Consider the following 25,064-nt stretch of genomic DNA (forward strand, 5'->3'; position numbering starts at 1 on the left):
AAGTACCTTTGCCTAAAAGATATTTTATGGAGAACTCACACAAGGCAAGTACTCACACGGAGGTCAGAAGAAGCAAACAAAATAAGACCACTCTCAAAGTCTCTCTGATGAACCTTGGAATCAATTGTGAGTGGGAGACTCACTGGCACAGGACCAGCCAAAAGGCATGCCCACATCACAGAAACTCTATGAGTAAAGCAGAATTGCTGAAGATCAAAAGATATGTGAAATACTCAAATTTAGAGACATCTTTACTTCAAATGTTCACATAAATTATTTGTTCCTGACCTAGGGGAAAGCTTTCCAAGCTCATATTAGTCTGATAGCCACAACTGGACATACTAACTTAATATAGTGATGTCATTTTGGTCCTCTTTGAGGATGAAAGGTAGCAGGCAACCAATTCTAGCCCGGATTCCCCACTCTGAACAGAGCAGAGTAACTTTCAGACCCAGCTTCTTGTTTTTTCTCCTCCTGGAAGGAGAAGGGGCGCAGGGAAAAGAGGATAAAGGTATTTGTCCTGCCTCCCTTCTTTGAAGAAAGTGTTCTATGAATAGCCCGTCTTACAATTCACTGAAAGTGTCAATCAGTAAGACTCATATGGGCTCAAGAATGAAAGTATCAGAAAGATCACGTGACTTGGAGTCAGAAAACTACCTGTCTGAGCCCCGTTTCTTCTTTAGTAAATCCGGGCAGCCCTCCTTCTGTGCTCTTCTCACTTGTGTGAGCACCAAGCACTGAAATGTACTAACTTACACCATGTATCAACTGATCCCCATATACATTGGTTTATTCTCTATGCGTTTGGTAAGCTTCTTTTGGCCAGGACTTGCCCATTTCCTTCTCCCTCCTTCATAGATTGCCAAACGAGATCAATTAACACAAACAGGTCAGGAGATGAAGAAAAACATATAATTTGTATGAAATTGTAGTCTTTGGGCTATAGAAAATCCTTATCTTAAGGAAACTGCCTCCTGAAGGAAAATGATCTACATGATAAGAGCTGGGAAGGGGACTTTCTTAGTGTCTGTTAAGTAATTAGAGTAAGGTGACCCAACAGCTGAGCAACACACATAGTGGGGGTGAACAGGGACGGGAGGGGCTCTCAGAAAGGGAAGATGCTCCTCAAGCGATTTTTCGAGATTGATTCAAGAATCTTCTAAAACCGAAGTGACGCGGATGTTCGCCAATCACCGAGCGAAAGGCGGGGCCGTATTGTTCTACTTCACCAATCAGGGAAAGATCGAATTCCCAGCGCCCAGAACTCGAGTGCTCTCTCATCTTTCTCTCAGACTTTGCAGGTCCTTATGGGGGCGTCGCGTGAGAGCTTGGCGGTCCTGTGGCATTTCTCGGTGTGCCTGGAATCCTCGCTTCTTTCCACCAACAGACCCTATTCTCTACCTCCCGGGCCCAACATTTCCCTTCGTCACGGCTTCTGCATCCCGGGAGCTACGGGGAGGTATCTGCCGGCCGTCAGGTCCCTCCAGCCGAAGCTGGGAGGGTCAAGGCTACGTGACTATAGAGGCTGGTCCTCGCCATAGTGACGGCGCCTCTTCAGGGGGGAGGCTTCCCCAGCCTTCATCCCGCACTCGCCTTTCCAAACCGGCCCCTCGTCTAAAAAGGTGCGGGAGCCTAGTGAGCTCAAATTATGGGGGAAGGAAGAGGGGACACCCTGTGCAATTGGACCACAGACCGCCTTAGATTGGAATTACTGGAGGAAACTCGATTGAAGTGAGTTGGAAAGAAACGAGGAGAAAGAGCCCGGATGGAGTTAAGAGAGATGCTCCCTCCCCAGCCGTCTGTGCCTTACACAGATGTTCGCAACGCTCCCTTACGCTTTATTCCTAGAGAAAATGCCCCGTACGTAAGCCCCTCTTTTCGCCGCCCCTTCTTTCCTCTGTCTCTCAGCGTGACTCGTGGCTAAGAGTTTGTGGAAGATCCGCGTCCGAATGTCAAAGCCGTCAGAGTTGCAAACTTTGAGGTCATGGCCCCTTCTCTGGGCTTCAGTTTCCCCATCTGAAAAATAAGAGTTTTAGACCAAGACGGTCCTTAGTGTTCCCCACCAGCCTTGAGTCTTGTAATGCCTATACGGATGTCTCCTTTTTACCAAGGCAATAACAGATTGAAACCAGTGGATTAAGCGTGTCCTTTGAATTCGTAGTATTTCCACTGGCCTGGAACTAATGGCTGTATTTCATATAACTACAACTTTAGGGAGAATCTTGGAGGATTCATTCGCATTAAGGGAGATTGGACTATTTTATGGCCTGGAACCAACTGCCTTATCTCATACAACAGAATTTTCAGTAGGTCGAATTTCAGTAAAGGCAACCAGTTGGGGGATTCATGCGCACTAAATCAAGGGATCAGAGGATATGTGGTCTGGAACTCACTATCATGACAAATTATAATTTCTGTTGGTACTAATTTCAATATCTGTGGACAGGGGATTCATTATTTTTACTAATCTTAATCGCAATCACAATAGCTAGACATACATATCCATCACATTATAGGATATAGATCCTATGATATTTATATACATACACATAGTTACACATATGTGTTTACGTATGTATTTCTATCCATGGGAACTGATAAGATCAGGTGAAATAACATAGTAGGAGAAGAGAAGAAGCCTAAAAATGAGCCTGGGGGGGGGGGGCGGATATCCACCATTAGGAGGCAAAACTTGAGTAAATATTTACCAGGTTAGAATGGTGTCATGGAAGCAAAGGAGGATAATAGTCAAGAAAAGGAGATGATTGGCAGTGTCAAAAGCTGCAAAGAGATCAAGAAAGCTGAGGATTGAAGAAAAGGAGGTTAGATTTGGTAATAAGTCACTGGTACCTGGACAGAACAAGTTGGGTTGAAGGTTAGAAGGCAGATAATAAAAAATTAACAGCAAGAGGAAAGGAAGTAAAATTACTGACTGGAGAAGCCTTCTCAAGGAGAAAGAGAAGAGACAAGATAGACATGATGGATGGATGTTGGGAACACAATATGTAACTTTGCTTTACCTCTGACAGACCTTTTTCTTTTCTTGTGAGAGGATGATGGTGGTTCAAGGAAATGGAGAGGCAATTGCTCTTCTCTGACCTCCCCACTGAAAGGCTGTTGCCTTGTCTGACTTTTCTCCTGTTCCCTCTGTTTCCAATTTATTTTCCCAGTCCACAAGCAACACCTGTGTCAGTAAAGGCTGCTTTGCAAAGCCTTCAGATGTTCACAGCTGTGGAGGCTCTCAAAGAATTGACTTGCCCCCTTACAGTGCACTTAGGCATGATCCTTAACAAATGGATTAATGAAGTTAAGGGATTTTGAAAGGAACTGGAGGTAGGCATGTTTATAGGCAGTGGAGAAGCAGCAAGTAAATAGAAGGTAAGATAAATAATAATAGGGATAAAATTTTGGATAATCTAATGCAATGGAATCACATGGATGGAATGATAGGGGATTTTGCATTGGCAAGGAGAAGAGCCACCTCTTCCTGTGAGATAGAAATGAGGAAATAATGACAGGACATCTGGAAGATGTGAGATAACTGGAGAGGGAGGAACTCTTGGTGAATGATCTAATTTTTTTTTTTTTCCCAATGAAATATGAAGCAAGGCTCTCATCTGAGAGAGGGAAGGGCGAAGGAACAATGGGTATTTTAAGGAAGGATAAATTTTCCAAGAGCTGCTGTGCTGAGTGGGATAATGAGTTAATTAAGATGGTATAAAAGTATTGACCTACCACATCGATGGCCCAGTTAAAATTATGTAATGTAAATTTGTGGTGAAACCAGTAAGCATAATTTTATATGCTTATTTTTCTCCATCTTCATTCAGTACAGACCTGAAGGCAGTAGATGGTGGAAATAGTGCAAGGCTAGGATATGGTAAGATAAGATCAGAGGTACTGCAAGTGTGATAGCTTGGGATTAAATGACAACACTTTACTATGTCTACTACAAATTTTTAACAAATTTCAACTATCCCTCAAATTGGTACATGGCAAAAAGTTTTTATTCTTCCTAGATTCTATTATCACTTTCTTCGGCAATTTTCACAATCTTTCCTTTACTCCCAATGTCTCTTTTAGCACCATTTTAACACTGGTGTCCACATCTTCTAGGTTACTGAGAAGATAATGTCTTGAACTACTATTACTCTCCTACTCTTACCTCAAAACTTTCCTATATATTCCCTCATCCTCTCTTCCTTTACTACTGATTCAGAGGAAGAGAAAGCCTTTCTCTTTTGGTAAAAATTTTCCATTTTTTTTTCCATGAAGAAATTTTATATGTCTTCAATCTTGTTTCTTATGTTTCTCATCAGTAGCTTCCTGATTTGTTTCCCTGCCTCCACTATTACCTGTTTGCATTACATATTCTACTCCAGGATGTGCCAAAGTGATATGTCTAAAGAATACACCTGGTATTTCTCTTCCCTAATCAAGGTTAGCTAGTGCCTCTAGGAAAAATACAAATCATTCCTCTGTTTGTACTTAAAGCATCTGCTACCTTGGTATGGTTATCGATGATAAGGTTGGTATGGTATGGTTATGGTTACCACCACCTTCCTACTCTCATAGTCCCTGTGATATTTGATCACTGATCTCTATTAAAAAATCTAATCTCAAAGTTCTGAAGTTTCAAATCTTTTTAAATTTTGCATTCCACTCAGCCTAAAATACATACACTCAAAGATGATCATGTCTTGGTTCATATCATTACCCATATTTATGATTAAAAAAAACCTTGACATTCCTCTATAGCTGACCATAATCTCCATAATGCTTCAACCTATCCCCCATAAGTCTTACTACTACTAAATCTATTCTTCCTCATTGTGATTTTCAATTCCTCCAAATCTTAGCCTTTTCTCAAGCCATTCCTGCTGCTCTGACTTAACTTTCTTTACAGGCTCGGCACCCCAAATAGTGCAGTACCACATTGTACCCTATTCTCAAATCACTTTTGCCTTGTCCTCTGCCTGCATGTTTTGCCAAATTCCAATCTTGTATTATTTCCACCACCACCTATCTTTTCTTGGCCCTAGAGTCAGGAAGACTCATCTTCCCGAGTTCAAATTTGCCCTCAGATAGGAACCTTGTGACCCTAGGCAAGTCATGTAACCCCGTTTGTCTCAAGATTCCTCGTCTGTGAAATGAGTTGGAAAAGGAAATGAATGGCAAATGACTCCAATATCTTTGCCAAGAAAACCCCAGATGGAGACATGATTGAAAAATGATTTAACAAACTCTTCTGCTCCACTTCATGAGCTTCTGAAAAGAGCAGTAAGAATTCATGCAAATAAGGTGACTAGATTCACTACAGATTACCCAATCTAACCTCATCCTAGGCCCCTACTGAAGTTGAATCAAAGAATTCTTTAAAGCTCTCATTCTATATCCTACTAGTCACTGAGGCAATTTCAAACTGTCTCTTCACATCTTTTCCTCCCCCCAACTTCTTAGCTGAGTACTTTGCCTTATAATTTACAACACAAAACAAAAACAAAAAAATTGAGGCTTTCTTACTCTTTATCTTAAAACCTCTTTCTACTATCCCCTCCTCTCTCCTCTTTTATTCTAGTCTCTGATAATGACTAACTTCAGATAACAGCTGTATAACTTTAAATAATCACTTAACCTTTCTCAGCCTCAGTTTATAATCTGAAAAATGAGGGGGTTGGCTTCTAAGATCCTTTCCATCCTTGAATCTATAATTACAGATGTCTTGTGCTTTCATTCATCCTCTCTCCTTATTATCTCTCTCTCCTATAATCTTAAATTTTAATCTACCTACTGGTTCCTTTCCAGTTGCTTTCAATATGCTTCTCTCCCTTATCAGTCCTTAAAAATACTTTAACTGATTTCTACCATCCCTTTAAACTATCATTGTAATATCTTTCCTACATTTCTCAAACTCCTAGAAAAAGTTATTCTTTATTTTTTCTGTCCTCCCATTCATTTCTCAAGCCTTTGAAGTCTGGCCTGTTATCTCATCACTAAAATAAAACTGCTTTCTCCAGTTATCTGTTCAATAAAATATCTCTGTTTCTCCAAAGACTTCTTAATCACCAAAACCTTGTTTTTTCTCACTCCTAATTCTTCTTGAACTCTCTGCTGCATTTGACATTGAGTACTATCTCTTCAATATACTCTCTCTTCTGGGTTTTTCTGACACCACTCTCTCCTATTTCTCCAACATGTCTGTCCTCAGTTTCTTTTGCTGAATCATCACCCATATCATTTTCCCCCCAATCAAGATTGTGTCTTCTTTTATGGGCCCTTTTCTTTTTTTTTTTATAGAAGTCAGCTCCCCTGAGTTTTACTATTATATCTATACAGATGACTCTCAGATCTCTACATCCAGCTGCCGCTTAGAACTTTAAACTCAACACTTTTGAAACAGAATTCATAACTTTCCCCACTAAACCCAGCATCACCATTTTCCTAAGTATCCCAAGAGTTTGCAGCTTCAGCATTATTCTCACTCTTCAACTTTACATATTTCAGCAGTTGCCAAATCTTGCCATTTCTACCTTTTACCTGTCCCTTTTCACTACTTTCACAATCTCCACCTTAGTTCAGATCAGTGTTACACCTCCTAGATTATTGCAATGGCCTTCTAATTGGTCTTCCTGTCCCAAGTCTCTTCTAACTTCATTCCATTCTCCACATAGCTCCCAAAAATTCTTCCTGTTTCCAAGTATAGCTCTGTTTTCACTATGCTAACTAGAATATATTCCTTCTTCATTCTTCCTTATAGATTCCCTTAATGTCCTTTGAGGCTTTACTAAAGAACCACTTTTACAAAAATCTTTTACTGATCCTTCCAATTGCTAGTGCCCTTCCTTCTTAAGATACCAAAAATTGATTTTGTATATTTTCTGTGTATAGATATAGATAAGTATAAATATTTACCCAAATATTGTATGTATATATAGAAATTTGTCTATAGGTACTTAAAGATATATATATATATATATATGTATATATATATATATATATATATATATATATATATATATATATATACACACACACACACATACACACAAGTCTGTCTATACCCACATGATGTCTTCCCTTATAGAATGTAAACTACTTAAGAAGAGACACTATTCAGCACCTAGCACAATGACTGACACATAATAGAAACTGAATAAATGTTTACTAATTGATGGTTGACCCTTGTGTACTTGGTAGATTACCTCAGAAAATTATAAACTCTTTGAGGATAGAGACATATTTTTATCTGAATCAGTTCCTAGCATTTAGAACAGTGCCTCACATATAATAGATTGGCAAAAGGTTTAATTGAACTGAATTGGAACAGAAATTTGATTCCATTTTTTATAGAGACATAGTTCTAATATCAGAGAAACATTCCATATTAAGAAATTAAAGGTGAATTTTTCAAATAACTGAAAATTATTTTTCTTAAACACCTAAAGTTTTAATTTTAACTGTTCTGGATAGAAATAATTCTGAAGTACATTTTATATAGTTCTGTCTTAAATTATATTAAATATAATTTGACTTTTTACATCTTTTGGTTATCATGAGCATTAGACAATATAATGGAAAGAGCACTGAATTTTGAGTCTAAAAACCTGCTATTTATATAATGATCTTAGAAAATTTATTTAATCAATTTCTTTAATTACACAGGGATATAGTGCAACTCACAACGATTGAAATCAGGAACAAGATAGTAGAATTGGAAGAAGGATTAAAAAATGTTGAAGATGAAGGTATAGTTTTTCCTACATATTAATGTTTTCTTACTAGAAAAATATTAGAGAAGATCGTGCAACCAATGTTACAATAACTGTCTATATTTTTGGTGGTTAATAATAGCATATAAATAATAGTGCAATAAAATTCAATCTCAAAATATATATTCTATCAATGTGGAAGTATTTTATTTCACCATCATAGGCTGATAACTTTCTATATATTTTCATCATGTATTGTTCTTATGCTTATCCCATAGATCCTATTCTATGTCATTTTACATTCTGGGAATACCATTTCTGTGCATTGGCTGTGTTGTTTTGTTGATGTATATATGTAATATTAATTATCATTTACCATTACCACTATTCCCTTTTTAAAATATTTTTATTTATTTATTTTTACCATTTTTTTTTTAATTTTGAATTGTAAATCTGTCCTTTCTTCCCACTCTGTCTCCCACCCACTGATCAGGCAAGCAATAAGACATCAATTACTTATGTGGTCCTGCAAAACATATTTCCATATTAGTCCTATTTCCAAAAAAAAGGAAGAAAAAATGAGAAACGTATACTTTAGTTTGCATCTAAAATTCATGAGTTCTCTCTCTGGAGGAGGATAGCTTTTTCATCATGAGACTTTTAGAATTGTCTTTGATCATTAAATTGACCAGAGTAGCCAAATCTTTTGATTTATTTTGTTTTATTAATAAAACATTGTTGTTATTGTGTACAATGATCTTCCAGTTCTCACTTCACTTTTCATCAGTTCATATAGGTCTTGTCATGTGTTTCTGAAACATTTTTCTGATGCACAGCAGTACTCTATCACAATAATATGCCACAATTTGTTCAGCCATTCCCCAATTGATAAACATTCTCTCAATTTCCAATTCTTTGCTGCCCCCCAAAATTTAAGAATTTATATATGTATGTGTGTGTGTGTGTATGTGACACAGTTTTATAGCCCTTTAGATATAGTTCCAAATTATTCTCCAGAATAATTAGCCAAATTCACTAGCAATTCATTAGTTGTACCCATTTTTTTCCAGATTATCTCTGTTAACTAGGTCTATTTTTCCTTTGCTTCATCTGAAATCATGATCGCTGACATTGCTTTTTTTTTTAACTTTAGATAAAGCATATTAAATTCTGCTCCATCCTTTTAATTTTATTTCAAGTATGCTCTTTGTAAATAACATATTATTGTAATATCCATTCTATCTGTTTCCATTTTGGGGATGAGCTCATGTGATTCACATTCACAACTATGATTAAGTATGTATTTTTTACCTTCTCATTTTCTTATGTTTCTTCCTCTTTCTCTCTTTTTATACTATCCCTCCTCAAAAGTTTATTTTGCTTCTAATTACTGCCACCTCTAATTTGCTGTACTTTTTATTATCTCCCCCCCATTTCTCTTATCTCCTTCCTATTCTGTTTCCCTATTGAATAAGTTTCATTTCTATACACAACTGAGTGTGTGTATATGAGAGAGAGGTTCAAACCCACCACATCTCCATTTTCCCCTCCTTTGTAAAAGCTCTTCTTGATTATGTCTTTTATGTGAGAAATATTTCCCCATTATACCACTTCTTTTCCTTTTCTTCCAGTGCATCCTTCTTTCTTACTCCTTCATTTTTTCAGGAATCATTCCAACATAACTGACTTTCCCCATGTCTTCTGTCTATAAACTCCTTTTAACTGTCCTAATAATGATTAAATTCTTAAAAGTTACATATGTCATCTCATATAGGAATGTAAACAGTTTAATTTTATTGTTTACACTTTTATACTCAGTTCTTGCATCTGGATGTCACATTTTTTATTCAGCTATGATCTTTTCATCAGGAAGTTGTATCTTATCTCTTAATTTTCAATATGTAGCCAAATTCTCTTTTTCTGATGACATATTTACTATATTATATGTCTTATACCACTTCTTATGAGTCACAGTTCAAAATATCTAGTAGTTGTATTTTTAAAAGTTTAATGAAGTAATAATAGTTCATTTCTCCTCATGAATGTTATCTTAGAGTGGCATGCTAGATATTTTGTAATTGCTCATACAGATATATTTTTTTTTCTTTCTGTAGTTTTCTTTTTTAAATAGCATTGCAAAGATTGTTTTAAACATTCACTTTTTGCAAAACCTTGTGTTCCAAATTTTTCGCCTTCTCTCTCCCCATTCTCCTTCCCAAGATATCAAACAATCCAATATAGGTTAAACATGTGCAATTCTTTTAAACATATTTCTGTATTTGTCATGCTGCACAAGAAAAATCAGATCAGACCAAAAAAAAAAAAAAAACCACAAACACAAGAAAGAAAAAAACAAGCAAATAAACAATAACAATAACAACAAGGTGTATGCTTTGATTCACATTCAGTCTCCATAGTTGTTTTTTTTTTTTTTTTCTGGATGTGGATGAAACTTATCACGAGTCCATTAAAATTGCCTTGAATTATCTCATTGTTGAAAAGAGCCAAGTCCATCATAGTTGATCATCACATAATCTTATTGTTACAATGTTCTTTTGGTTATGCTCTCACTTCACGTAGCATCAGTTTATGAAAGTCTTTCCAGGCTTTTGTGAAACAGCTTGCTCATCATTTCTTATAGAACAATAATATTCCATTACTTTCACATAGCAAAACTTGTACAGCCATTCCCCAATTGATGGGCATCTACTCATTTTCCAATTCTTTGCTACCATATAAAGAGATGTTCCAAACATTTTTGCACATGTGAGTCCTTTCCTATGCTTTATTATTTCCTTGAGATACAGACCCAGTAATGGTACTGCTGGGTCAAAGGGTATGCACAGTTTGATAGCCCTTTGGGAATAGTTCCAAATTGTTCTCCAGAATGGTTGGATCAGTTCACAAGTCCACCAACAATGGATTAGTGTCCCAATTTTCCCACATCCCCTACAGCATTTATCATTATTTTCCTGTCATGTCAGAGATGTGAAGTGGTATCTCAGAGTTGACAGATACCAATTAATAAGAAAAATTCATCTTCCCCAATGTCAAGAAAAAATTTCCAGTGATGTCTCTTTCCCTTGTAGAATGACAAGAATAGGGAATGTATTATGATTCAAAGTTTATACTTTACTCATTATTCAATATAATTAGACTTATCACAGAGCCTCAGCATATACTTCAATTTCCATCCCTCTAATGGGTTTCTAGTTCATGACTTTTCACTTAATAATAATAATATACAACTTCCCTCTGGTCTTCACTGGAGGTGTAGTATGTTTCTCATAAGTCAAAGCTGCATATAGTCACTTTTGAGAAGTGTTAAAGGGACAAATTGTGCCAAATAAACTCTAAGGTCTTCTCATTTATGAGAGTCTGAGATTTTTGGGAAGCCATTTCATATTACCAGAATGAAAACTATTTAAAAAAATAAAAAGAATCAGGGCTGTCCAATACAATAATGTCTGTCTCTCTCTCTATCTCTATCTCTATCTGTGTGTGTGTCTCCCTTTTCCTCTCCCTCTGTCTGTGTGTCTGTCTGTATGTGTGTGTGTGTGTGTGTATAGATTCATCTCTCTCTCTCTCTCTCTCTCTCTCTCTCTCTCTCTCTCTCTCTCTCTCTCTCTCTCTCTGTGTGTGTGTGTGTATCTTCAGAGGAGGATACTGAAGTAAAAAAAGCCTCACCTTCCCCAAAGAGTAACATTAAATGGTTGCTTGCCCCAAAAGAATTCATAGAACTCAAAAAAGACTTTAAAAATCAAATGAGAGATTGAGTAAAAGCTTAAAAAAAGAATCCCAAGAAGATGATTATGAAAAGGAAGTCAACTAGAAAAGGAGCTCTAGAGTTTTAAGAAAATGATTCTTTGAAAATTAGAGTTGGATAAAGGGAAGCCAGTGAAATTATAAGAGAACAAGAAATAATAAAACAAAACAAAAAGAATGAAAAAATAGAAGAGAATGTGAGATAAAAGAAAATCAAAAGATCTGGAGAGAACAGATCAAGAAAGGAAAACATAAAAATTGGATTACATGAAAGTTATGACCAAAAAAGATTCTTGATAACAATAATACAAGAAATAATCAAAGAAAATTGTCTTGAAGTGATAGAACAAGAAGGAAAAGAAGAAATAGAAAAAATCCACAGATCATCATGTGAAAGAGATCTTATAAGGAAAACATACTACATTTCAAAACTTACAGATCAAAGAGAAAAAATTTTAAGCAATAACAACAAAAATAATTCAAATACGCTTGGGCTACAATTAGAATCACCTAAGACCTATCAAGGAGTATCATTAAAAGACTTCAGGTCCTTGAATATTATATATTGACAATCAAAAGAACTAGGCTTGTGAACAAAAATATTACATCCAGCAAACTTAAGTTTAATATTAAATGGAAAAAATGTATATTCACTGAACTGCCAACTTTTAAGGATTTTGTTGCAAACAAACCTGAACTCAATAGAAAATCTGACATGAGTCAATATGAAAGATTAATTTCAAAAAGGACGCAATAAGGACAAACTTTTTGTGGTTTGTATATGGAAATGTAAACCATATATCTAAGATTGTTATTAGTAATTAGATAGCTCAAAATAAAAATTGGGGTAAAGCTGAGTATGATGTGATTATTAAAAAACAAAAACAGGTAGAAAATGTAAAAACAGTAATTATGCTATACAAATGAGTATAAGAACAAGAATCAACACAGGAATTAGATGGCAGAGGAGGGCAGGTAATTCTGAAATTCTAATCTTGGCTTACATGGGTCAAAGCAGGAGCAACACACATTTGCACACGCATACGCACACACATACACCTAGAAGAAGGGTAATGTATAGCATCCTTCAAAATCTATAAAGAAATGAGAGGGGAGGAAATAGAATATAAGATTATAACAGAATAGTGAAGTATGTGTAGATTAATGGGAGTGGGATAAAGTGAGTAGATTAATGGGAAAGGAAGGGAAAAGGTGGAGAGAGAGGATACAAGAGGGATGGGGGAGGAGGTAGGAAGTTAAGTAATAAATAGCAAGTTAGCGAGTAGAAGTAAAGGAAAAAAGAAATACATATATGTATAGTATGTATACATATATGTCTGTTTGTATCTATATATCTAGTTATAGGTATACATATTTGTGTTTAACTATAGCCTTGTTTGGAAGAGATTGGTGGGGGGGTAGAGAAAGGAAAAACGTAAAAAATTCACAGCAAAGAACAAAAGAAAACTTAAAAGGAAGCAAAAATGGACAGCTCTGAATGCACTGTTTTATTATTCTTTAAAGGGAAATTTATTATTATATATTTTGAAACTTTTTCATATGTTCTGTTATGCATAAGAAATTTTTTTCTTTTTCTGTTTTTTTCTTTTTTTTAATAAGTTGTAGCACTTATAAATTTAAATTGAAATAAGAAGCTAATGTTGAGAAATGAAACTTGTAATTTTGCATTTGTCCTTTTTTCTTACAAAGGTAATGAATGGAAAACTCGTTATGAAGCGCAAATTGAATTTAATAATCAATTAGAAAAGCAAATATTAAGTCTTCGAGAGAAAATGGCCAAAGTTCACGGGAATCCTTCAGGTAAAGGAATGATTATATGAATGTCTTATGAATGTAGTGAGACTTGATTTTATATCAATTACTGATGTTTGCTTTGTTGTAGATAGATTATCTTCTATTCGTGCCTATGAACGGATGCCATTGGTGAGTGAAATATTAATTTTTCTACATAATTAAAGGGAAAATTTCAAAGTAAATTATTCTAGATAACTTCACGAAGTTTTTTTTCCAGGAACAGTTATCCTAAATATAGCTTTAACTACATATACATTGCACAGAATTCTCTTATTTTCAGTACAGAAACGTCTATGCTTTTCATATCTCTAAGCTTTTGGAAAGTTAGACTTGGTATTGAAGCAAATAATTTTTCTTGGAGCAATATCACCATCTTGTGTAGCTTTTGGAAATTGCGATTAGAATTATTTTGTTTGATTTTTTATATTTAGAGTCAAAAATTTATGCAGATTATTTCTTCAATTTTGATTTACAGTACCACATTTTTATCATGTCAGCTATTTAATGTCCACTTTTGAAATACAGGGATTGGTATTTGAGGCCTAGTGGTGTTTAAATACTTTAATTTATTCTAATGAATAAGATAGGATTTTATGGTTTTTAAAAAAATTGATGCTAAAATAAACAAGTATCTAGCATGTTGAAGAATCAGAATTAAAATTATCTTAGTAAATTTACAAAGTAGTTGGAAATGAAATAAATTAAGGATATGTTAATTTGGGAACTGAAGATAAAGTCAGAAACATAGGATAGAGTGACGTGGTAACATGATTTAAAATGGCTAAAAATGTCAGTGCCAGAAACATTGGTAGCAAGCCGGTCATAAACAGGGTGTGAGGCCACAACAGGAACAAGGAATGAATGCACCAGATTTAGGGCCTCCAAAATCACTGATGTGGATTTAGTAAGGGGTCTGGAAATAAATGAGCTGAAAGAGAACATCTAATAACTCACTAATATCAGGCATGTCATTAGAACCAATAAACAAGCATTTTATTTTCTCCTACATGCATTTGCCCTTCAGATTTTCCTGTTTTTCATAAGGATGCTACTATCATTTGGAACACTGAATCAACTTTAATTCTTTCCTTTCCCTCAACTCTTTAGCATCCAATTTTCAAGTCTTTTTGACTGTACTTTTTCAACATCTATGGAACCCATCCCTATTGCTTATGCAGCATTTTCCCTAATTTAGATCATCATCACTTTTTGTCTCTGTCGTGGTAATATAACCTTCTCATTCATTGATATTTCTCCTTCCCAATCTAAATACTGATCTGACCATATTATTTTCACTCAGAAATCTCTAGTGATTTTCACTTGCTTCTATGATGAAATATATATATGTATGTGTGTGTGTGTGTGTGTGTGTGTATTTATATGTATATTCTTCAGTCCGGCATTTAAAGATTTGCACAGTCTAATTTCCACTTCCCACTTGTAGTCTCTCTTCCCCATAGGGGCCATTTCATTTCCAGTCTCTGGGTCTTTGCCCAGGTGGACCTCAGTGTCTTTACATCTGCCTTGTGGTTTCTTCCTTCAGCTTGGGTTCTTCCTCCTCCACAAGGCCTTTCCCAGTTTCTCAAGTTTCCCAGTTCTCAATATTTTCTACTTCTCATAATTATCTTCAGTTTTCATTCATGTCTAATAAGTGACTGAAGTAAAGCTGTGAGATGCAGGTGTGAGACACTAGGTGGCGCATTAGTTACAGTGTCAGGCCTAGAGTCAGGCTCAGGCAGACTTCTCTTTCTGGGGTGAAATCTGACCTCATACACTTCCTAACTCTGTGACTCTGGGCAATTCACTTAACTCCATTTGCCTCAATTTCTTTCTCTGTAAAATGAGCTGGATAAGGAAATGGCAAACCACTCTAGTAGGTTTGCCGAGAAAACCTTAATAGATCTCAAAGAATCAGACCCAATTGAAAAACAACTGAACAACAAATATAGTTCTGGATCAGACCACAGGATGTGTAAATCTTGCTATGGAGACAAGACTCAAGTGCATGTTATCCCAAAGTTTGCCAGTTGGTGACACATTTGAACTTGAATTTCTGAGGCTATATAGGAAAAACCAGAAAGAGTTGTTTTTTCATCTTAGAAGCAGTTGGAAGGGCAGAATTGCACAGCTTGCCTATATCTTGAGCCTGGAATCTGGAAAACTTGAATTCAGATTCACCCTTATCTCTTTACTAACTCTGTGACTCTGGGCAATTCACTAAAAATTCTGTTTGCCTCAATTCCTCAGCTATAAAATGAGGATGATATTAGCACCTACTTTTCAAGATTGTTGTAGTGATCAAGTGAGATAATATTGGTAAAGCACTTACATAGAAATCCCTATATAGAGGCTAGTTGTCACTATTGTCATCATTATCATTACTTCTTCTAATTCTTGGGTGACTTGTCGCTGCAGCTACATGAAATAGTCAGACAGATGAGGTGCCAAAGAAGCTGCAGAGAACTGAGAGCGCTAGTTGGTGAGATAAAGGAAAAACTTTCCTCACCCTTGTGCGAGGACTGAGAGCAGCTTTCATTAATTGTCCAGTCCCTGAGTTTTGTCTCTTCTTTCTTTCTAAAAGGGGAAAGCATTAAAGAGAAAAGAATCTGTTTCTCTTCCAATGGGAAGAGAAAAATCAAGAACTTAGTTGTAAATATACTCCTAGACCAAGTAGAGGTAACACCTTTAGGCAACAAGCTTAGAAAAGCTGATTCTGTGTTATTGGTGAGATAGATTTCCTTAAAGAAAATACATCTGTCTGAACCCTGTATATAGGACTTTACATGGTAAATTCTTATTGTTGCATGCCAAGATTCCTTTGATCTAGGAAAACTTCTGCCCAGATGGAAGGAGGACTAAATTCATTTTTACCTAATACTCCAGCTGTGTCAATGTCTAAATCATTGTGGTCTAGAAACAGAAATAAATAGATTGGTCTAATGTCCCTATCCATTACAATTTGGACTTGGCTGAAGAATTAGATCAGGCAGTGATATAAAGCAGTAGGTTATCATTTAATTCACAGAATGGAAAGCTATATGCTCTAATTTGAAAGGAGCAGCATCATAGGAGAGACAGGTACAACCTAATAGTACTACTATGATAAGGCAGCAGTGGAAATTTACCACATTTGTTTGGGACTCATCTCTCAAATTGGGACAGACCGACCAAACTTACCTACTTCTGTGTTCTATGAGCAAGATTTCTGAGAATACCCTCTTTTACAACTCAGCTCAGCTCATACATAGGGTTAGTTAAGAGTTTAGGGGATAGTTGTTGGAAGAGAGGCAGGGTCTGACTCATTTAGTATAATGAGGGTCTGTGGATGCTCATACAGTCTCTCTATGCAAAAGATATTAGGGAGCTTTCTTGCAAGAAAAATCATGTGTAAGAGAAGTGCCTTGTGGAGGCTGTGGGTACATATGTGGACATTCTATACCTGGTTCCAGTTGATTACCATATATTGAAGAGAAGTTCTTTGTTTGGCTTTTGTGATCTTCAAAAAGATATGTTATTTTCTGTTGTTTCCTTTCTTTGCCTTACTTGGTTTCATTTGGTAACTCCTTTATTCAGAGCATCTGGGGAGAAACAATGCCTTTTCTCTTTTGAGTCGTGTAGTACTGATAAATGTAATGGGCTGAGGCTTGAGTTGATGCACTGAGGTCCCAAGCACATGAGGCTAAATAGTAATTGGACCATAATCTATTAATATATAAGCTTGGAGAAAGAATGGCCCCCGCCCACTCTTTGTGCAAGTCCTGATGTGTTGTATAGGAAATGATGATTTTGGTGGGTGGAGGCAGGGGAGTGGAAAAGGAAGGGGAAGGAGAGACTACTTGCATTGTGATTGCGACGGACGGCCCTTCAGCTTAGGTCTCTCTCTGCTAGCTGGCTTCCTGTCGCAGCTGCCCATATTGCTATAGCAATCTTTCTTGCTCATATTGCTATTGCAATCTTTATTCACCTCTTCACTTCAATAAAGATTGAAGATTTTTCCCTTAACCTGAATTCCTGACTCCAGCTGATTTTAAATATGAGGTCATTACAGATAAATAAACCTGAGTCCTTGGCTTTTGCTGCTTCTTTTGTTATTGTTATTGTTGTTTTCCATTCTAGGTGAAAATAGTAGAGGCTCCTAACCTAGTGAGTGCCTACATTGGCACACTGGCATCCCAATGTTCCAGAGTCTGGGTTCTACAACCACGACAGTATCAGTACTTTTAAGAGTCAGGTGTAACCTTCAAAATCCTGCCCAGCAGACTTCATCTAGCCATCAGGCTACATCTGGACATGAATTTATTTATTTTTTTATTATAGCTTTTTATTTACAAGATATACGCATATTTAGCATTGACAGTTGCAAATCTTTTTGTTCCAACTTTTTCTCTCCTTCCCCCCATTCCTTTGACAAATACATGTTAAATATGTTAAAGTTTAAGTTAAACGCAATATATGTATACATGTCCAAACAGTTATTTTGCTGTACAAAAAGAGTCAGACTTTGAAATAGTGTACAATTAGCCTGTGAAGGAAATCAAAAATGCAGGCAGACAAAAATAGAGGGATTGGAATTCTATGTAGTGGTTCACACTCATTTCCCAGAGTTCTTTCTCTGGGTGTAGCTGGTTCAGTTCATTACTGCTCTATTGGAACTGATTTGGTTCATCTTATTGTTGAAGAGGGCCACGACCATCAGAATTGATCATCATACAGTATTGTTGTTGAAGTATATAATGATCTCCTGGTCCTGCTCATTTCACTCAGCATCAGTTCATGTAAGTCTCTCCAGGCCTTTCTGAAATCATCCTGCTGGTCATTTCTTATAGAACAATAATATTCCATAATAATCATATACCACAATTTATTCAGCCATTCTCTAATTGATGGGCATCCACTCAGTTTCCAGTTTCTGGCCACTACAAAGAGACCTGCTACAAACATTCTTACTCATACAATGGACATGAATTTAAAAGGATCAATGCTAATAGGAATGGAGATAAGTTTTGGATCTAAAGTGGTGCAGAGGTATTGGGGAAAATTTTTTTTTAACATTTTCTCTATATTTTTGAAGTAAATATTCCTTTTTAAAAGCTACTTGATGTTCAGTAATTAAATGGAACTGGAGTGCTACCCCAGGCTCTTAATTTGCATTTCTCTGATCAATAGTGATTTGGAACACTCTTTCATGTGAGTGGTAATAGTTTCAATTTCTTCATCTGAAAATTGTCTGTTCATATCCTTTGACCATTTATCAATTGGAGAATGGCTTGATTTTTTATAAATTTGAGTCAGTTCTCTATATCCAGGCTCTTAACAGTGAAAAATACATAACCATTGAAAGCTTGAAACAATGGAATAGAGAAAAGAGGCACTCTAGCCTCTCAGGGCACCCTAGGGTGGTACCCTAGGTCCCTGAGGTGAAGATGTGACTGGTCTTAGTGTGAGGTTGTGAGATATGAAATACCAGCTACAAGCTGGAATTTTCTAATGTGAAAGACTTTAGGCATTCAGAACTGATAAAAAAGAATGGGGTAAGGAAAACCTGTCAAAAATATCTGTGTCCAGAAAATCAGAGGCTTACTGGGAGTACCACAGTCATTCATGGGCACAGGATCGGAACTGAAGGCCAGGGAACATAGGAGAATGTAAGAAAATTGACATCATACCACTGCCAAAATGTTGGGCCTAATGACCGGATTCACATATAATGTTTTAAAAGAATTAATAATTGAAGATACAACTTCTTACCCTTACCTTTACCCACTGATAGTGTATATAGTTCATGCCCTGTGTATAACAGTAACATAAATTGTTATATATTGCCATTTGACTAATATGTTTGGTCTCCTTCATTTAATTAACAACTTATATGATGCTTTGTGATATACTACATGTGGCCTCTGAATCTGGTACACTGTCTGTCTCCATCTTTCTTATGTGAAGCTTTGTCCTATGTATTTGTACCACCTGGGATTTTATCCTGTGGGGAATACCCAGTGTAAGATCTTCCCAATACAAATTAGAAAGTTGTTTGTAGGACAGAGTCTTAGGGAGCTGCCTGTGACACTGCAAGATTAAGTTCTTTGACCTTGATTCCACATTCAGTGGCAGAGGCAGAATAAGAACTAGGCTCTTCTCTGCTAGGCTAGCCCTATATTCTCTATGCCTCAGCACCTCCACCACCTTCATTAATTAATAAAAATTAATGAAATTCTTATTCATGCATTAGGTTTCATACCTAGATATGCCCTGATACCTGTTGCAAATTATTCAACTTGATACAAATTAATTGGTGTTTAGATGTTACCCAGATGGCACAATGGAAAAATTGATGAGCCTGGAGTCAGGAAAACTTATCTCCCTGAGTTCATATCTGGTCTCAGGCACTTACTAACCATATGACCCTGGACAAATCATTTAATCCTGTTTGCTTTAATTTTCTCATCTCTAAAATGGGGAAGGAAATTTCAAATCACTCTGGCATCTTTACCAAGAAATCCCCAATGGAGTCTCAAAGAGTCAGGCATAACTGAAAAATGAGATTAGTAATTGAATGATGTTAGCTACAAACATTTCTTTAAATGTGGTATACTTTACAGGGACAGCACACATTTTTCACAAGAAGAAGATTGTAAGAGATGGAAAAACTTTGCCATGTTGAGGAACTTGATAGAATTTGTCTCTCTTCCCAGGTGTAATATTTCTAGTGCTTTCTTGAGAATTAAGGTTCAGTATAAGAAAATGGGTACCTATTTATCCCCAACCTTAGAAACAGAACAGAATAGATTGAGCTCAGATCCTGAGCTAGGATTGGAATTCAGCTGCCTTAACTCATCTAAGAGTATGGACTGGGAGACATCTCTGAGGTCTTATAGCTAGCTTCCTGACTCACCAAATTAAAGTTTTGAAGCTCACTAACAATACTGCCCTAAAGCATGATGGCCTGCGAAATACCACTCTAAGAACAATAACAATCTTTGAAGCAATAGCATGACAGAGAAGAAGTATTAGTTTCTCAGGCATAGATGAGTTATCAACTAGAGCCCTTCAATGAGTAACCTGCAGAAGTAGAGTAGATTGTTCGATACTTTGGAAATGTAGGAGGTGGAATCAACAGTCATTCTGAGGTATAACCTAGTTGATAGGAAACAGAATCTGGCTGAACAAGTTTCCTCAATGCAAAGCAGATGATACCAAACCCCAAAATTCTCTACTTTGGAGTCTCTATCATGTATTTGTAGCCTTCCCCCAACGATGGTAAGTCAGCAAACACATTTGTTTGTATATGGAGACTAAGAAGGATTCTGTTGCATGTGTTTTGCTGTTATTTATTTTTCTATTCTATTGTAATTAATGTCTTTGATTTGATTTATTCTATGAGAAGAAAAGGCTTGCCAATCTTGAACCATTCTCCTACCCGCTGAGCTTATTCACCATGGGACTCCAGAGCTAATGAAATACATCTTACATTCTATTCTTGTGGACAGGGTAGTGTAAACTAGTGTAGTTTAGGTGGATTCAGTTTTGGATCAATGTCTGGGCCAAAAGAGTTCTTAGTTATTAATGGTTCTATGTCAGCTTGAAAGAGATTCAGTTGAGTATCTCAAGGACTTCTGCTTGACCTTAATATGTTGAATTTTTTTCCTATTTACTAGATTAAGGCTTAATTGATGTATCTATCAGATTTTCAGATAACATAAAACTCATAGGAACACATAGCTTAAGGGTTTTAGTGGGTGAAAACCTTAGATTTCATTTTCCTTTTCCAGCCAAGAAGACTTTTCCAAACCTTTATACTCATATCCATTATATAAAAGAACCAGAATCTATCTAGTAGTTAGTATTGTGAAACCAAGTACCTGCTAATTCCAAATCGAATATGCTTTCCATTACACCAAGAAACATCAGATTGAGCCCTAAGCCAAAATGTAGTCATGCTTACAATTACAGTTCTACTCAGGGCTCAGAAAAAAATGTTAGCTTAATATTACTATCATGAATATTTCTCCATCTTCAGCCAAGCCTAATTAGCCACATTGGGGACTACTATGTAATTTTTGTAATGTTGCTTATCCTTACTTTATATGATTTTATAAAATAAAAACTATTCAATTTAAAGCACATTTTCTTTACATTTTGTAATATAAAGAATTCACTGCAATGTTTTCCCTTGTGTCCTGTTCTAGCAGAAATTTTTTTTTGTAATATGTTCTGAGTTCAGAAAATTCTGTTTTCAAAATTGTATTTATATTTCCTTAAAACATAATAACTAGATCTAGACACTTGTCTCTTAGATACCATTGATTCAATTAAATTTATTTTTAACGATGAAGATAAGGGTTCTTTTGCTACCATGCCAGCTATTTGTTACCAGTGAGGGTCTCTCTTGCAAGTCCTGGATTTCTAAGTATGAAGCATACACAGAGGCAACAGACATAGCATAACACCTACCTATAAGTTAGCAAGTGGCAGATGTAGTAACAGCCTGAGCTTGCCTCATGGGACATTGTATCTTAGGAATCACTGCATTTTGGTTCTCTTCAAATGTCACCAATCAGCTGAAAAGCAATTGTATCCTCAACAGCCAATAGACTTTATAAACCACTGTCCTAATAAATATCTAGGTCCATTTTCATTTTTCATTAGTTTTCAAATATTAAAAAATATTTACCACAAGAGGGCACTTGGTGTTTATGAAAGGTGAAGTTTAATTCTTCATATAGATTGCTTGTAATTAATAATTATTGTATTTGGATATTTAGAATTCATAGTTTCTGTAATATAAAATTGGTAATTTTTTTTCTTATTCCCCTAAAATAATCTATTTTTTAAAAATTGCTCAACTTCACTTAGGCTATTAACTCTTGTACACTAATATTGTATTCTTCAATTTAGCCATCTGGAAGTTTATTGTTTAACTTTCTATAAATGAAAATACTGCAGCCCTAGGAACAGTAATGAGTCTTATTTTTTTCTTATTGTCTAAAAGTGCCTTACACAAGATAATGATTTAATAAAGGACTAGATTTTTTTGTTTGATTTAATTTCAGTTGCCACTTTGATGTAAATCCCCTTATCATTACATTACTCATTTGTGTAAAGTCTTGTGAAGGAGGGTAAAAAAATTCTTTCACAAATTTCATAAAATAACAAGAGGCAAATGGAGAAGAAAACATGTTTTAGCAAAGTTTGATCAGCTACCCAACTAATCAAAGTCGTCCTACAAAGAAATTTAAGGATATAATTGGAAATTGAACTATTAAAATAGATGGGAAATGAGACAAGCTATATAGCAAACTGATTCATTATAATTTTCAAGGACTTATTGGATAAAGTTTATAACCATCTATTCTAAGTTATTAATTATCCTTGCCATTCTTTCCTCTTTTATGGACACTTCCTTTTAACATTAAATTTTATATATCTTGTGTCATTTCTTCCAGTTACACATATAGTCCTTTAAGCCATGATAGTCTTCTCTGAAGCTTTACTAGGACTTTATGATTATTCTCCTCTTCTGGGTGTACCTTTGGGTTTCTAGCAATTCCTACCATTTCTTTATTGTGTTGACATGTTTTTTTCTGTTTACTTTTATCTCCTACCATTTCTGGACTGGGGATTTGTTCTTAGATCAGATTTTGCTTCATCCATATACTTAGAATATCTAAGTGGGCCTCTCCTGGTAGGTCCTGGATGGTGGAGATCAAGGTTAGACCTTTCCTTTGTAAAAATTTAGATTTTAGTTTAGACTTCTGCTAGCTCAATTTAGATTATGGCCTTGGTTCCTTTTCAGACTCTTTGCTGCACAGTTCTGAACCTGGAGCAGGCTCTGTCCTTTGCTATGTTTCAGACTATGTTGCTGGAGTATTGGTCTAGCACTATCTCCTGTTCTCAATTCACAAGATTTGTTTTCACATGCCATGGCTTGTCTCTAAAGTTTCTACAGAATTCTGACCTCCCTCCCTTCTCTCTCTCTCTCTCTCTCTCTCTCTCTCTCTCTCTCTCTCTCTGTCTGTCTGTCTGTCTCTCTCTCTCTCTCTCTCACTGAACTAAATGTAGATGCTTTCCTTTTGGTGGTCTTTGTCTTTGTTTCTTCTGTGCATTTTTAAAGCTTTATATAGTGTTTGTAGGAGATCTGAAGTTTCCTAGGTCCTAACATGCATCTACCTACCCATGGTCTATAACAAACTCTTTACTTCAATGGTCCTCAAAGTGCAAAGAATTGTTGGGGTCTCTGAAACCCTTTCAGAGGATCTACAGATTCAAAATTATTTTTTATTTCTAATATAGCAAATAGCTATAAATGTAACCCATGTGAACAAAAACTCTTTGAACAGATCCTCGATAGTTTTTTTTTTTTTTAACAACATGAAGAATACTGAGAACAAAAGTTTGAGATCCACTGCTTTACATGATCAAAGTTCAGACAGACTGCCACATTTGAATTTATTTAATATTAAGGCCCTAGATAAACTATGAGCAAGTGGGAATGGCATTGAAGAAAACTGATAAGAAAAGCAAATTGACTAGTCTAAGTATACACACAAGGTGGTCTGTGCTGGAAGTGAAATCATTTTGTGGACTAGTGGATTTGAAATGAAGACAGCAGAAGCATGGAAAAATTTCATTATTTCCCAAAATCTACTTGATAGAATAACACTGCCTACCCATTTGACTACTTTCACATCTACACAACATCTATTTTTGTGAAGGTAATTTCTACATAACACCAAAAGTATTCTTGATAAAGGTATGAAAGGCAAACTTTCACAAATGATTATTGCTGCTGAACAATTTTTTTTTAAATCATGTCTGACTTGTTCTTACCCCAGTTGGGATTTTCTTGGTGGAGTGGTTTGCCATTTCTTTTTCCAGGTCATTTTACAGATGAGAAACTGAGACAAAGATAAGTGACTTGCTCAGTATGTCACAGCTTAGTAAGTCTTTAAGGCTGGAATTGAACTCAAGTCTTTTTGATTTCAGCACTATCACTGCGTCATCAGCTGCCTCACAAATCACAAATGATATTCTGTAGCAAAGCAACTATTTTTAATCACACAATATACTTAAAATTGTAGAAAATACGAGATTTTAATATGAATATTCTTTATTTTTCTTTACATTTTTTAAGCTTTCAGTTCAATGCATTTTATTTTTATGTCACCTCCATTTTCATTTATCTTGCTGCAGTGAGCATTACAAAATATAAAATAAAATATGAAATTATAAGTTTTTGCACATCCCAAATTAAGGCAATACAAATTAGAAGGAAAGCAGAAAACTGTGGAGAAAATTAACAAGTATCTGTGATAAAGGCCTCATTTCTCAAATATACAGAGTACTAAATCAAATTTATAGAATACGAATAATCATTCCTGAATTGATAAATGGGCATAGGATATTAACAGGTAGTTTTTAGGCAAAGAAATAACTATAGTCATATGAAAAAAATGCTCTGAAATAGAGAAATACAAATTAGAACAACTCTTGAGATACCATCTCACACCTTTCAGATTCGGTAATATGACAAAAAAGAAAAAATGATAAATATTAGAAAGGATGTAGGAAAACTGGGACATTAATGTACTGTTAGTAGAATTGTAAACTGATCCAACCATTCTGGAAAACAACTTAAAACTATGCCCAAAGGGTTACAAAACTATGCATACTCTTTACTTCAATACCACTGCTAGATCTAAATTTCAAATAGATTTTAAAAAAGGTAAAAGGACCTACTTGTATGAAAATGTTTATAGCAGTTCTCTTTTGTAGTGA

The 25,064-nt window shown here is 35.6% G+C and overlaps 1 protein-coding gene across 13 annotated transcripts in view; it reads left to right on the forward strand.

Annotated features, from left to right (window-relative positions):
• Positions 1-677: 677 nt before the first annotated feature.
• CCDC169 (coiled-coil domain containing 169) overlaps positions 678-25,064 on the forward strand; it is a 129,225-nt gene continuing 104,838 nt past the window's right edge. For 4 of the 13 annotated variants that reach the window (XR_007952030.1, XR_007952033.1, XR_007952031.1 and 1 more), the window contains exons 1-4: positions 693-1,622; positions 7,663-7,745; positions 13,185-13,295; positions 13,378-13,418. Coding sequence is in view for 5 of the 13 variants with exons in the window: in XM_051986460.1 (XP_051842420.1) it covers positions 1,180-1,622; positions 7,663-7,745; positions 13,185-13,295; positions 13,378-13,418 (678 nt within the window). In the remaining 8 variants the exon portion in view is untranslated. Of the gene's footprint in view, positions 1,861-7,662; positions 7,746-13,184; positions 13,296-13,377; positions 13,419-25,064 lie in introns of all 13 variants that reach the window. The other 9 variants (XR_007952028.1, XR_007952029.1, XR_007952027.1 and 6 more) reach the window with 8 other exon arrangements.

This window comes from Antechinus flavipes, chromosome 3 (genome assembly GCF_016432865.1).
Source record: "Antechinus flavipes isolate AdamAnt ecotype Samford, QLD, Australia chromosome 3, AdamAnt_v2, whole genome shotgun sequence".
NCBI lineage: Eukaryota > Metazoa > Chordata > Mammalia > Dasyuromorphia > Dasyuridae > Antechinus > Antechinus flavipes.